General features: G+C 41.4%; 2 protein-coding genes across 5 annotated transcripts; one reads left to right on the top strand and one right to left on the bottom strand.

Annotated features, from left to right (window-relative positions):
• The first annotated feature begins 3,141 nt into the window (after positions 1 to 3,141).
• LOC102231776 (mitochondrial import receptor subunit TOM40 homolog) lies at positions 3,142 to 8,321 on the top strand. 4 transcript variants are annotated; one of them, XM_023345440.1, is made up of 9 exons: positions 3,142 to 3,649; positions 3,740 to 4,053; positions 4,545 to 4,637; positions 4,717 to 4,818; positions 4,893 to 4,998; positions 5,812 to 5,934; positions 6,728 to 6,804; positions 6,871 to 6,973; positions 7,100 to 8,321. In XM_023345440.1, the coding sequence occupies exons 2-9, from the start codon at positions 3,751 to 3,753 to the stop codon at positions 7,237 to 7,239; spliced, it is 1,047 nt and encodes a 348-aa protein (XP_023201208.1). In that variant the 5' UTR covers positions 3,142 to 3,649; positions 3,740 to 3,750; the 3' UTR covers positions 7,240 to 8,321. The 4 variants fall into 4 exon arrangements, with proteins under 4 accessions (XP_023201208.1, XP_005802889.2, XP_023201207.1 ...); XM_005802832.2 differs by having other exon boundaries at positions 3,142 to 3,916; positions 3,986 to 4,053; XM_023345439.1 differs by having other exon boundaries at positions 3,142 to 4,053; positions 4,563 to 4,637.
• Positions 8,322 to 8,688: 367 nt separating this feature from the next.
• Positions 8,689 to 10,491, bottom strand: LOC102232035 (apolipoprotein A-IV-like). The gene is made up of 3 exons (XM_005802833.2): positions 10,380 to 10,491; positions 10,149 to 10,299; positions 8,689 to 9,387 (listed from the first exon to the last, which is right to left on the bottom strand). Exons 1-3 carry the CDS (start codon positions 10,411 to 10,413, stop codon positions 8,808 to 8,810), a joined length of 765 nt encoding a protein of 254 aa, XP_005802890.1. The 5' UTR covers positions 10,414 to 10,491; the 3' UTR covers positions 8,689 to 8,807.
• Between the last annotated feature and the right edge of the window lie 4,261 nt (positions 10,492 to 14,752).

Raw genomic sequence — 14,752 nt, 5'->3', positions numbered from 1 at the left:
AAATGTTTGGCTTCATCAGAGGAAGAGGAGGAGTTTTTAGTTTTTCTGTTTTCTTGAAACTGATTTTCAGGATTGAAGCAAAACCAAAGTGTGTGTTTGTGTGTGTCTGTCGGTGTGTGTGTGTGTCTGTCGGCGTGTGTGTGTGTGTGTGTCTGTCGGCGTGTGTGTGTGTGTGTGTGTGTGTGTGTCTGTCGGTGTGTGTGTGTGTGTCTGTCGGTGTGTGTGTGTGTCGGCGTGTGTGTGTGTGTGTGTCTGTCGGCGTGTGTGTGTGTGTCTGTCGGTGTGTGTGTGTGTGTCTGTCGGCGTGTGTGTGTGTGTCTGTCGGCGTGTGTGTGTGTCTGTCGGCGTGTGTGTGTGTCTGTCGGCGTGTGTGTGTGTCTGTCGGCGTGTGTGTGTGTCTGTCGGCGTGTGTGTGTGTCTGTCGGCGTGTGTGTGTGGAGCGGATGGGAATTGCCACATGTAGTTTCTGCTAAGCCGGGAACAAAATCAGAACGACGATAAAAACGTGAAGCTGCATGTTGGTGATTCTGTTTGTGTTTTATTGGATGTCTGATCAAACGTCGGATTTGGCGTTGGATCAGACGCGTTGTCGTCGGGGATGTGATCTCTGTCGAGTTTTCCGATCTGCCACCTCCTCCAGAGAAATAGTTTCTTTCTGACAAGACATCTTCCTTTTTTGTTTTTTTTTTCCTGATCACATCCCTGCCGATCATTCAATCATCATCATCTCCTCTGGGTTCCAGGTCTAGGATCCAAACTCTCTGCTTTATTCCGATTTAACATAATTTCCAGAAGCTAAGCTAAATATTCCTGCTCTGGACCATAAAGCGAACTTTTTCCACCCCTGGAGCTTTAAAAAGATCCGATTGTTGGGAACCAGAGGAGGTCGTGATGAACGTTTTGTCTGTCGACTCGTTTTGTGTTTTTGTGTCGGAGCGCCAATGGGGGGTGGGGGGTGGGGGTCTGGAATAAAACTAAATCCAGAACTGGAACTGGATCTGGGTTCATGCGAATTCCTAAAGGAGGAAAATGAACCAAACTAAAACTTTTGATTCCATGATGTGGATTTCTCTAAAGCAAAGTTAAATTGGATTTCCAGACTGCTGGAGGCTTCATGATTTATAAAACCTTCATTCGGCTCCAACGGCCTCCAGCTTTTCCTTCAATTTGGACTTTTTCCTCAGGAGGTCGGTTTGTTTTCCTCCTCCAAAAAAAATTTATAAGTTTGATCAGATGAAGTAGAAAAATGTAATTTTGTTCATTTTGACTTGACCAATCTGCCCTCTACTGGTGTAACATGGAAGAACATGCAGAGACTTAAATTCAATAAATTGGCCTGAACATTAATTACTTTGTCCTGTTTGGTTTTTATTGCAAAGACTTTAATAAATGGCTCCACGTTGAGATTATGAATGAAATTAATTTAACTGTTTATCTTGTTGCATCTGTTGAAGGTTTTCAGAACTGTTCTGGAACGGTTTGGTTCATAATCTTTGCAACCATTTTGTCAACCTGGGTCATATTGTCATTTCTGAACAGTTTACTGTAACTTTCATCCACGCAAAGTTAACATTTTATTGTTACATTCATATCCAGTTTTGTCAGTAACATGAAATGAGGCAGAACTCCGACTTGAGTGAAGTTGGCCCCCCCACCTTCTTCAAATTAGACAAAATTGGTGTCAATCAACTCGGCTACGTTTGTGCTGGTTTGTGCAGCAAAAATTTTCGTTTGTGCCGCTATCATTTTAAAGATATAAAGAAATGTTTTTAGAGGTCATCAAAGGTCAACCAGCCCCCCACCTTCTTCAAATCAGACGAAATGGGTGTCAATCAACTCGGCTACGTTTGTGCTGGTTTGTGCAGAAAAGATTTTTGTTTGTGCTGCTTCGGTTTTGAAGATATTAAGAAATGTTTTAGAGGTCATCAAAGGTCAACCAGCCCTCTTAATATCTTTAAAATGATAGCTGCACAAATGAAAATCTTTGCTGCACAAATGTAGCCGAGTTGATTGACACCCATTTCGTCTGATTTGAAGAAGGTGGGGGGGCTGGTTGACCTTTTGACCTTTACCCTTTCCTTAATATCTTCAAAACCGAAGCAGCACAAACAAAAATCTTTGCTGCACAAACCAGCACAAACGTAGCCGAGTTGATTGACACCAATTTTGTCTAATTTGAAGAAGGTGGGGGGGCCAACTTCACTCAGGCAGAACTCCGTCACCAGCAGATCCGAGTTTGACTCTTCGCAGGTTTTGCTGCCGCCGTTTCCCGCCTTTAAACTGTTTCTTTCTCCTATTTGACTCGCGCCGCCGAATCTCAGCCCGTCCAATCAGAAAGCTCAGCTCCTACTGCGTCAAGGGGTCTTTGCTACGCTAAGCCAATAGAATTCGAGCATGACTCAGTTTGAGCGCTCAGCAGCGCCGCCATGTTGTGAGGGTCAGAATTGTCTGTAACTGGTGATTAAATGGAAGAAACGAGCTTTCCGGGGGTTTATGACCATCTGTAAACCACTCCGCGTTTCTTACTAAAGGACGTAAAATAACGGACAGCTGTTTGGACTAATCATATTTGCTCTTGTGCGTCTCATCGCTTTTTCTGGCGTTGTGGACTGGACTTTTGGCCGCAGCCTCTGGAAACCTCAATGTGAGTGAAAAATCCGTGTTTTTTCTTTGAGCTGCTGCTTGACTCGGTTTAGCTGAGATTTGCCGTCAGTGATGGAGCTCCGGTCCGGTCATTCAGGTTTACCTGCAGCCGAATCTGAAGCCGGGTCCTGGGCTGGGATGGGCCGCTGTCTGAGGGCCAGTCCAATGTACCTGAGATCATATTCAGTATGATTCACCTGTCCCACCTCTGAGCTTCAGCTACTAATAACTAAAGCTGCAATTAATGACTATTCTATCAATTATTCTGGCGATTATTCGTAGGACTTTTGCAATAAGCATACAAATTAATCCATAATCAATTAAAACAAGCTCAATAGTTTCCATTTGCATGATTTATAGTTTTTTCTCTTTTTCTACCAAAATCTAGACTAAAAGTCTTCAGTCTGGTGTTTTGGTCTAAACTAAACTTTTTTGGAAGGACAATTTTGTTTACTGAGACTCCATAATTCATTTTATTTGTTGTTTATTTATTTTGGATATTTAAAATGTCTTCCAGTTCCTGTGTTGAATTTGAAGTTTATTGATCTTGCAGAATGTGTTCTACCATTAGATCTCAAAACAGCAATATTATCGTTTATCATGATAACTTCTGGGACGGTTTATCGTCCAGCAGCATTTGGCATCGATATTTGGATCTCAAAGATCAATGAACTTTAATTTTGTAAAACATTAAATTATAAACTTTATCATATTTTAAATATATAAAATAAAACACTACAACCAAACATCGAAATGATTGAAACCACAGATAAACATTTATTCTAAAGTCTCTGTAAATAAAATTGTCCTTTAAAAAATATTAATCATAAAAGGAAATTAAGCTCATTTTAATTGATTATTGATTAATTAATTATTGCCACAGGCTTGTTTGCTTGGTTTCTATGTTTGTCTTTACTCTCCGTATCGGAGCTCTGAACCTTTCCAGTCCTCATTGCTGTACACTGCTGACCAGCTGGCTGAAAGAAGCAACACATTTTGAGCTAATGTAAAGATATTTTTCAAATCTAACTGCTCCCTTCTGTCTTTAAGGAAACCCAGATCCTGTTCTGGGTTTTTATGGTCTTTCTCTCCTCAGCGCCTCCCAGGATGGGCAGCGTTTTAGCCGCCAGCGCCGCCCCGGCGCCGCCGTTGCCGCCGGGCTTCGGGTTGCCTCCGCTCCCTCCTCCTGCGACTGGATCCGGACCGCAGCGGGAGGCGAAGAACGTTCTGCCCAACCCCGGAGCGTTTGAGCAGTGTCATCAGAAATGTAAAGGTAACGGAAGCGGCGCGTCTGAAGGCGCTGCGCTGCGGCTGGAGGTAACCGGAAGCTTCTCCTCCTCAGAGGTTTTCCCGACGCAGGTGAACGGAGTCCGACTCGTCCTGAACAAGGCGCTGAGCAAACACTTCCAGGTCAGCAAGGGAAACGATTAACGGATTGTTAAAATAAGCTAATTTAGTAATCAATTAATCATTAACTGGAGAATAGACACTCCAATAAAGAACAACATATTCAGGGCAGTAATTAAGCCAAAAATGTACAAAAAACAAACATTTTGCATTTAGGATGAATAACAGACAAATGTACCCTGAACAGTTTTAGCAAAGTCTAGTCTAACGTTTGATGACGAGCCTAAATCTGAACATTAGATTTTTTCTGTCGTGAGTTAAATGAGCTTTTCTTGCTTTAGGTTTGCTAGATTTGACCAGATTTTTGTCTTTATCTCCAAAGCGCAGTCCTGGAGGAAAACTTTCCTCGAAAGGTCTTGAACTTTAAAAGTGTCTGAACCGCCTTGATGCCAGAACCTGTTTGGGAATCGTTTGTTTTCTCCTGGTTACATCCAGACTCCACGTTTTAATCGGCCGTTTTGCTTTTAAACGCTTTTCAAACCGGATCTTTCCAGGTGAATCATTCTCTGCAGCTCAGCTCCACAGAAGACTCCGGCTACAGGTTCGGAACGGTATTCGTCGGATCCGGTCAGGCCGGTCCTGCTGAGGTACGCGGCGGTAAAACCTGACTCCTGTCTCGTGTTTGGGTTTTGAGCTGGAACGTGAGTCGTCGTTTCTCCGGTTCAGTTCTACCCAGTCCTGGTGGGCGACGTGGACAGCAGCGGCAGCCTGAACGCCCAGGTCATCCATCGGGTCACCGACAGGATCCGGTCCAAAGTGGTTTTCCAGGTGAGCAGAACCGCTCCGCTTCGCCATGGTTCTGATTTTCTCTCCAGCTGCTGACGGAGTAAATCTGTCGTCAGACCCACCAGCAGACGTTCGTGACCTGGAAGGCCGACACCGAGTTCAGGGGCGAGGATTTCACGGCGGCGGTAGCCTTCACCAACCCAGACGTCCTCGACGATTCTGGTACCGAGCTGCGTGGTTACGCTCGAGGTGGCAGGTCCGCTGTGTCTTGAGCAACCAATTAGCATTTAGATAGCGTCTTATGGTTGCCATGGAGATAGGGTTGGACAATCAGTCAATAACAATGTATATATTGTGTTGTTTACATGATTAAAATCTGTATAATGTTTAATAATTTCACTGAACTGGGAGAAGGTAGGCAGAGCAAAAGCTTTAGCCACTCAACCGCTAACAGTTAGCTAAGCTAGCTGGGTGGCTTCGACTAACTCACTCGCTCTTTGGTTGCCTAGCAACAACCTACTGGTAACAGGCAGTTTCAAGTTCCTAACCCCCCTCTTTGGTTGCCTAGCAACAGCTGCACAGCAGCAGTTTCAGGTTTGCCTCATAACCGCTAAAGACATTTTAAAATAAGATAAGATGAGATTTATTTGTCATTGTCAACAGATTACAACGAGATTGAGATTTGCTCGACTCGAGTTAAGATGCAGGTTATGTATATATACATAACATACAAAGATAAAGAAATGAATAGTACAAATAACAGCGTGAAGTGAGAACTGGATAAAACAGAAAAGGTTTTGCAGTATTTCAGATATTTAAAACAAAAACTAATCAATAATTATTGACCTCCACTGATATGAAAGTTGCGATACATTTCATCGTCCAGCACTGCATGGGTTAAACGGTTTACACCAAAAGATGTTTTCTTGTAGCCATTTCCTGATTTATGAGGATCTACATCCTCCTTTCTGATTGGCATGTTCTCTCGTCTTTCCCATTTTGAGTCTGTTGTGTTTCCTGCTGTGTTGCCCTCAGGGATGGTCATCACACACTACCTGCAGTCCGTAACTCCGGCTCTGGCTATGGGAGGACAGCTGGTGTATCGGCGTCGCCCCGGAGACGAGGCGTCCTTTCTGTCGCTAGTGGGCAGGTACACAGGTGAGGCTAGGCTATTAGCTTAGCATGATTCAGCAACTAGGCGGTTCAAAGAGCCATGACAGCAGCAGAGTAAGGAAAAGGGATAAAAAGTTTGAATCAGACCGTTATTATTGAAGGAACTCAGAGTTTCAGCTGTTTTCAAGTTTCTGGAAGTTTGTTCCAGATCAGTAGATCATAGAAGCTGAATGCTGCTTCTCTACGCTTGGTTCTGGTTCTGGAGATGCAGAACCAGATCCATATATTAAAGTCTGTTAGCCAGGGGAGCCAGAGATGTAGAGCTGTAGCTCCGGTTACTGATCAGTGGTGGGCAATGCTAACTAAAAAGTTAGCTGCACTATTTCTAAAACAATAACTATAAACATTAGTTCTGCTAACATGCTAAGCCAACGTAGCATTCAACAGCAGGCGCTAATGCTAAAGTACTAATTTCAACCATGTTGAAAATTAATACAAATTTCCTAAATAAAAAAGAAAAACTGTCATGATTTTCTCCATTTATTTCAAAAATATCTAAAGCGATAAAGTAAAGATGATAAAAATAAAATACAACAAAAAATATAAAAATAACAGAATGATTAAAAACAATATAATCTTCCTTTTTTCAGTTGGGTAAAACAAAATGAAAGTGAAACATGAGCTCTGCTGTTAGCGCGTTAGCGGACGTCTTCCCTCACTAATCCTGTTCTACTGGGTTTTAAAGGACCCTGCAGGTCCCAGTGCAAACAAGTCCCAGTTCTTTAGGTCAGACTGGAACCAGTCCAGATCCGTTTCCTGTTTACATCTCTCTCTACAGGAAGTAACTTTGTCGGCGCGCTGACCCTCGGCTGGGCCAGCGTTCAAGCGTCGTACTACCACAGAGCCAGCGACAAGGTGACCTCTGACCCCGTCGCGTTGGCGTCCACGTTGAGCTCCTCCTGAACGCCTCTGTTTGTGCAGCTGCAGCTCGGCGTGGAGCTGGAGACCGGCGCCTTTCTGGAGGACAGCAGCGTGACGTTCGGCTACCAGCTGGATGTTCCTGAAGCTAACCTGCAGTTCAAAGGTCAGCGAGCCTCATCTACCTGTTGATGCTCAAGTTTCTGTTATTTCAGTTAAAAATCTGCATAAAATAACAAATCTGTTATGAAACAACAAAGCAGATGCTTCTTCTTCTGGGTTTTGCCTCCAGGTGTGATCAACAGCAACTGGGTCGTCGGAGCGACGCTGGAGAAGAAGCTCCTCCCACTTCCTCTCTCCCTGGTGCTCTGCTCCTTCCTGAACCACCAGAAGAACAAATTCCACTGCGGCTTCGGCGTCGTGATTGGCTAGCGTCTCCTCTGGTGCCCCCTGCCCGTCCGCCTGATTACTGCATCCAGCTGTTAGTGTTCAGCATCAAATTTAGCTTTAAGCAGAAGGTCAAAGTTCAGCAGAGACTTCCTGTTCTGAGTCTTAGTCCTGGTTTTTGGTTGTTTTTAATGGAAGCCTTCTTTTGTTATTAAGTAAATATTAATCCATCTGGTTCATCCACAAAGCTGTAGGATCAGCCGTTTGGAAAGTTACACTGTAAAAAATTAGCAGCAATATTTTGGGTTATTTAATCATAAGAGGAAAAACTGTGTGTTCATTTTCCAGAGTCAGATTTTCTCCATGTTATTTATACATTAGAAATGTTACAGTTCCAAACTAAATATGTAGTTAGGAAGCTAAATATCTGATTTGCAAACTGAATATTTAGTTTCAGATTATTCAGCTTCAAATGATTTATTTTCCATATGAAATATTTAGCTTGGACCTAAATATTTAGTTCACAAAGTAAACTAAATAGCTTAAGTAGCAGCTATTTAAGCTAACAGGCTAACTAAGTATTTAGCTTGCTAGCCAAATATTTGGTTACCACACTAAATATTTAGTTTGTGAACTACATTTTAAACATGAACCTAAATATATAGCTTGGTAGCTAAACCTACTTTAGCTAGCAAGCTATATATTTATAATACCCTAATTTCTAGCAAGCTATATATTTAGCTTGCTAGCCAGATATTTAGTTAGCATGTTAAATATTTAGTTTGCAAACTTAATATTTAGCTTCCCTAACTGAATATTTAACTTATCTAAATATTTAGCTAGCAAGTTGATAGTTTAGTTTGCAGGCTAATGCTTCTGCTAACTCATCTTTCTAACGGGTGTTGATAAATGAGCGGCTGAATAAACCAAAACTAAGCTGTTTGTTCTCCGTCCTGATCGGTTCTGTTTAAACTGGAACAGATGAGATAGAAATACCGTAAAATAAAATGTCTTATAAACAATTCTGTCTCTGTATCCTTCAGTCGGTTCTGGTCCAATTCTGCTGAAGTTTTAAAATGTTCAAATTGATTCAAGTTTGATTAACTCCATTAAGAGAATTGTTTCAAACGTGTTTAATCAGGAAGTTTAACTCAAAATATTTTTAGTTTTGTTCTTTTCAGCCACACTTTTATGTTTAACGTTACAAATCGACATGAAATCATGTGAGCTGAAGAAAAAGTTATCAAATATAGATTTTAAAGTATTTAAAATTAATTAAAAAAATAATACAAAAGAAAAATAAGTCAATTGTTTTTTAACATAAAAATCTGAAAAGTGTGGTGTGCATTTATATTCAGTCTCTTAAGTCAGGCTTGTCATCTCAAGGTACTTGACAAAAAAACATTTCATTTCAATCAATTGAAATGATTTGATAAGAACAATTTATAATTGAATAAGAAAAAATGTGTAAAAGAATTGGAAGCAGAAACAAAATGTTTAAGGATTCAGCTTTATTTTGGTCAATTTAAATTCAGAAGATGAAGTTAAGTGCATTAGGTTATTAAATAAGGGCCTGTGGCTGAAGCCAGAATAAATACGCGTGGACAGTCAGTTTACTGGGTCTTCTGGGTGAAGGCGTCCCACAGGGCGGTGAGCTGGGCCTGCAGGTCCTGAGCGCCGGCGTCCAGCTTGGCCCGCAGCGCCTCGCCGTTCTGAACCAGGCTCTGCTGGAGCTCCTGGGCTTTCTGGGCCACCTGCGTCTCGAAGCTCTGCGCCAGAGGAACCACGTTCTGCTGGAAGTCCTCCAGGCTCTGCTCCATCTTCCCCCTCAGCTGGTCGCCGTAGGGCCCCATCTGGGCCTGCAGCTGGGAGGCGCCGGCCTCCAGCTGGGCCCGCAGCTCCTGGCTCTTCTGCAGCAGCACGGCCTTCAGCGCCTCTCCGTCCACCGCCTCGGCGTATGGCGCCGCCTCCCGCTTCAGCTCCTCCACCTGCGCCTGCAGTTTGGCCACCAGCTGCTCGGCGTACGGCCGGACGTTTGACCCCAGGGCCGCCACGTCGCCCTCCAGCCGGGCCTTCAGCTGCTCCGCCTGCTGGCTGAACCGGGTCAGGAAGTCCTGGGTCAGGGGCGCGGCCTGGGTCCGCAGCGACGCCACGTACTGGTTCACGGTGTCGGCGCTCTGGGAGATCTTCGCACTGGGAACGAGAAGAAAAAACGCTTCAGAAATCTGTCTGCCTAGATCAAACTGAAAAGTAAGAAATTTATCTATTAATCTATTAATCACATGATAAGTTTCATTTTGATATATTTGAAGGGATATTCTTTTTGCAGAGACTTCATAATCCGTTTTATTTTACGACAGGGCCAGGCTAAGAAAAAAATTTTATTACAATAAAGTCATAAAATTGTGAGAATAAAGTCGTATAGGATAAAAAAGTTGTAGCATTTCAAGAATAAAGACGAAATATTTCAACAATAATCATGATGTGAGAACAAAGTTGTACGAGAAAAAAGTAGCAGCGTTGGAAGGATGAAGTCGTAATATGAGAATAACGTCATTTTGAGATTAGTGTCAGTAAAACAGAAACACTTCAGAGCTCTAAAAGTCGAAAATTAGTTTAAAAGATTTTCAGAAATTTTGAGATTAATCTCGAAATTTCTAGAAAAAATTTGAGAATTTCTGAGTTTCCAACTTGAACATTTTCAGAAATTTTCAAGTTCAAAATTTCTTTTAGAAAATTTCTGAGATTAATCTCTAAATTTCTGAGTATCCTCTTTTCAACATTTTTTTTTATCAATGACCCAAATCGGCTTATTTAGTGCTCTTTATAAAATTAAAGCTTATTTATCTTTTAGATGATAATTTTCCATTATTATCAGTATATTACCTTAAAATGATCTCAAAACAATATTATCGTTTATCGTATCGCGTTATCGCGTCAGGCCTGGCTCTTACTTCACTTCCTGTCCCAAGTCGGAGTCCCGGATCTGCTGCAGGGAGTCCTCGGCGGTCTGCGTTGCCTTGGCAACGTAGTCCCAGAAAGCGGCCTTCACCACCTCCATGTTGCTCTTGGGAGGCTCCTGCCACAGGATGTTGGCGTTGCAAACTGCGGACGAAACGTCACGTCAGCATCCCCGATGCCGATCGGCTTAAATCGGTTCACTTAAACCGTCAAGATCCGCTCACCTGAGATCAGAACCAGAACCACGAGGATCTTCATGTTTGGGCCTTTTGGGTCTCACCTTTCAGAGGCAGCAGGGTTCTCCTCCAGCGTCGGGTCAGTGTGTTCTACCCCGGCAGCCCGGTCGGGGTTTTATAGCCCCCGGCTGGAGGGCAAAGTCCCGCCACAGCTGCCCCGTTGGACGCATTCCTGTCCCTGCTGTCATTCCACATCACACTGCGGGATCACCCACCGGATTACCGGCGGGAATCCCGACTGCCGGTCCGGTTCCAGCCGAGAAAACACACATTTAACCAAATAAGCACTCAGAAACAAAACTGTTTAGGTTTTTTATACTATTAAAAATGTCTCAAGACAAAATGTAGCAGTAAACCAACTGTTCACTTTACTAGGCACACCTGATAATGAAGCAGCCAATCAAATGGCAGCAGCTCCAGGCCTCCAGACGTGACGACGCTGAAGGTTTGAGTACAAAATGAAGAAAGTATTTCTCTATAATTCCTGAATTTGTTTTTGTAGGGTTTGCACTGTAAAAAGTTATATACCAGGAATGAGTGAACTTTATCCTTTAATTTAGATCCGCATTACCTTAAAAAAAAGACAACTTCTCATAAATGTATATGAATATCTATAGTGATTTTGAAAGATCCATCATTTTATTTCTATTTTTAGGTTCATTAAATCAACATGGTAGGAGGTTTGGGGAAAGAAAACATATTGGTGGAAATGTTCTAAAAAATATATTTTTGAAGAAAAATAGCATGTTTTCACAAATCAAAAGTCTGAATCTATTTGTAAAAACATTACGTTAGTTTTTATCATCTCTGTGTCGAGTTCAATCTATAAGTTTGGGTTAAAAACGAGAAGAAAAGTCAATATTGTTCATTTGTTCAGTTTGAAAGAAACAAACTTGTTGACCCACAATAACTAGTCAGGGACTCGAGTCAAATGTTTAATCAAGTAAATTGCAGCGTCTGTTATTAATTATCACGTTTTAATTGAAAATCTTTTATCAACAAAATAAGCAACATTTCAACTCTAAAACACTTTCTGCTGCGAAATTATTGAATAAATAAACACATGAGGTCACAAACAAATATATTTATAGATTTTAATGTGTTATTGACCTTTAACCATCAGATTGGAGCTTTTTAGAAACGTGGACTGTGGACATTAGCATTAGCAACATGTTTAGCATTGGGATGCTATTTTGGGCTAGCATAGCTTCTCAGGTAGGCTAACTCCTTTTAGAGCAGCTTGAGCTCATCAATAATCTTTCCCAGCGTCCAATCAGATCGTTCAGAAGCAGGAATTAAACTCCTGGGCCGAGAGAAGCCGCTCTGTCGTCCATCGCTGTTGTGCGTCACATTTACGGGCGTATTCATTTGTGACTCATGTCTCAGATTCCTTTGGGTTTCTTCAAGGTTCTTCTGTGGACGTCAGACAGAAACAAGTTTATCAGCAGTTTTCTTTTCCTCTGAGGGAAACTTATCAGCCGGCTGGGTTGTATCGGGACACGCAGCGCTCCGGAACAGATTATCACAGGGTGAGACGGCAGAACGGATCAAAGTCCAGCTTACATCTCCATGACCCACAATCCCTCTGGGGACAGGAACAGTCACGGCTGATTACCCGGGTCTGGATCGGAACAAACTGCTTTTATCTGCTGAAGGTTTTGAGAGTGAAGCTGATAAATCTGTTCATCAGTCGCTCTTGGCACCTTTGAACCCTGGAAATGTATTTATTTAGTTACTTTTCTTTCCTGTTTGAAATAAGCTGTTATTTTCTGCAGGTCAGATTATTCTGGATGGAAACCCAACATTATGTGTCTCTGAAAATCAGAATGTTACATCAGATCAACAAAAATGTAGATTTTAATTGGAAACGCTTCTGGAAACTGTCCATTTTTACCCCTCAGTTCTTGGTCTGGGATCCTTTTGCATGAACTTCTAGGTTCTGTTAAGGTTCTGTTGAGGTTCTGGAAGTCCAGCTTGCTTTGAACCTGCAGGTCACACCTTGTCTCTACATTTTAAAATCACCAAGTTAGAGAAGGAAGGAGACTAAATCAACAAAATAAAAGCCTTCATATTTCCCACAGCAGATGATTCTGGCTTTAGCCTTTTCATACCTGGTTTAACCAAACCACTGTTACATACATGAGAGATTAGTTTGGCCTTTTAAAATCAAGCTTACAGAAAATATCAAAATAAAAGCCTCAGTTTTTATAACTTTCCTTACACATTTAAAAGCATGCAGTGGGACGCAGGCTCCACATGACTAACATGCTACTGATACTCCATGTTTTAATGGTAGCACATAAGCTAACATTAGCATTTCAGCTGAACAGAGTACGGACACTGTAGGTACTAAGAGCCTCCATGCATTTTTGCTAAAGTTAGCATTTTAGTTGATACTGATATGAAAGCTCAACTTAACCTACTGAATGGAGTAAATCAATATTAGTCAATATGCTGTGAATAGTACACATGCCACTTGTAGCATTTAAGCAAATATTAGCATTTTAGCTAGCTTTAGCTTATGCGTAAAAGCAGGAGTAAGTATCTTTTATAAAAATATGTTTTTTTTAAATGTATCTGTTAAAACTGTCACCATGTTGTGACAGTTTGAGAGAGAAAACCTGTCAAAAGGTTGAACTCCTCCTGCAGCTGCTACTACCGTCTGAAGGAATGCGCCACACCTGACCGACCAATCAGAGCCAGAAGGAGGGTCTTAGCGCTGTCAATCATGCTCATATAAATATGTTTTAAAAAGTTTTTTTTAAATAAAAATTACATACTGTAAATGTAAAGCTTGCATGCTGAGTGGAGTAAGTAAATGTTAGTCAACACACCATTGGTAGCTCACATACTAACAGTAGCACGTAAGCTAACATTAGCGTCCTTCTAAACATGAACACCTTTTGGACATTTTCATGACATGGAACTGCAATACGACAGACACAACCTGCAAATCTTTTGTTTTAGGCTCTTTAGACTTTAATGCTCCAATCTGAGGACCAACAGAGCTGACTCAGCGAAGTTTTCTAATTATAATTAAAATACTTTATTGATACCAAAGGGAAATTAAATGTTGTTGTAACTCGTATTAATTCAAATTCTTCAGAGTTATTTAGATACTGATGGTTGTTGGCAGGACAGATCTCTTGAATGGCCTGTATTACAATGACTGAAGAAACCTCAAAAAATTGTTTTATTTTCCATCTACTTTGTGTTTCACTTTGTGACAAAGTCTCAGATAAACACAGAAGTTTGTGGTTATTCTGGGATAAAACAGATATCTCCATAAACTGTCACTGGGCAAATGATCACCTTTAACAGAAACTCTGTAAGTTAGTTATATTATGTATAACTTAGGTCACTAGTTTTAATTGTTATGTAGATGAGTAAAACCTGACAGATTGATTCAAACACAGAAAATGTTCAGTTCTAGTGGAAGAACCTCAAGGTTCTGACCCAAATAAAATAACTGGGCTGAATCACAAATAAGATTCGGACAATAATGTTGATACTTTGGTGTCTCTGCTGATAATTAATCAACAGAGTGTCGATTAATTATCAGTGTCATCACTGTGTCCTAATGAATAATATCAGCATTTCGTTCCTTTATCAGCTCTGTAAGCGTGACGTTCATGGAGCTGTGGCAGCTCTGAGCTCAGCATCTCCTCCATTCAGCTATAAATACTGATGAAGACACCTTCAGCGTCCATCAGCCAGCTGACTGGCTGGACAGGAAGGACTCCAGATCCCCAGCGTCTCTCCTCTGGATCAACCCGGACCTGAAAGCGTTAACTCTGGCTCTCTTTCAAGGCAGCCATGAAGATCCTCGTCATCCTCGTCCTCGTCTTCCTCACAGGTCAGACAATCTTGATGCTTTGGTGAAAATCTGAGAAGGAGAAGGAAACAAGGCTTTAAGCTGTGTTGTCTCTGCAGGTTGTAATGGTGGACAGTATGACCATCCGTCTAGATGCCAGGTAAAGATGGCGCAGGACGCTTACTGGGACTATGTCCAGAAGTCAACATTGACCCCAAAGGACTACGTGTGGGACATCAGACATTCTCATCCAGGACAGTATCTGTGGTAAGAGGAAACCTCAAAACGTTTCTACATTAAAACTGGTTAAATATTTAAAGGGAACATTCATTAATGCTGAAGCTATAGAAATCTAAAGTTAAGAAAACAAACATATTTCAATAGTCACAGTGTTTTACTTTTAGATTTTTGGGTTATTATTTGTATGTATCATTAATAATCTATTTTAAATATTTTTAATCCATAATTTAATTTTCATCAATTATTCTATTCTTTTAAAGATCTATGTTCTTTTATTTATTTGTTTCATTAATTGTAATTTTACATG

This window comes from Xiphophorus maculatus, chromosome 13, assembly GCF_002775205.1.
Source record: "Xiphophorus maculatus strain JP 163 A chromosome 13, X_maculatus-5.0-male, whole genome shotgun sequence".
NCBI classification, from domain to species: domain Eukaryota; kingdom Metazoa; phylum Chordata; class Actinopteri; order Cyprinodontiformes; family Poeciliidae; genus Xiphophorus; species Xiphophorus maculatus.
This window is presented reverse-complemented; position numbering and strand designations above follow the sequence as displayed.

Coding starts and splice junctions, on each gene's coding strand:
- LOC102231776 (XM_023345438.1), top strand. CDS start 3,721: ATGGTCTTTCTCTCCTCAGCGCCTCCCAGGATGGGCAGCGTTTTAGCC. Junction 4,638..4,716: donor GTCAGGCCGGTCCTGCTGAG/GTACGCGGCGGT, acceptor TCTCCGGTTCAG/TTCTACCCAGTCCTGGTGGG. Junction 4,819..4,892: donor GGTCCAAAGTGGTTTTCCAG/GTGAGCAGAACC, acceptor ATCTGTCGTCAG/ACCCACCAGCAGACGTTCGT.
- LOC102232035 (XM_005802833.2), bottom strand. CDS start 10,413: ATGAAGATCCTCGTGGTTCTGGTTCTGATCTCAG. Junction 10,300..10,379: donor GGTTCTGGTTCTGATCTCAG/GTGAGCGGATCT, acceptor TTTCGTCCGCAG/TTTGCAACGCCAACATCCTG. Junction 9,388..10,148: donor GACTTGGGACAGGAAGTGAA/GTAAGAGCCAGG, acceptor TCTCGTTCCCAG/TGCGAAGATCTCCCAGAGCG.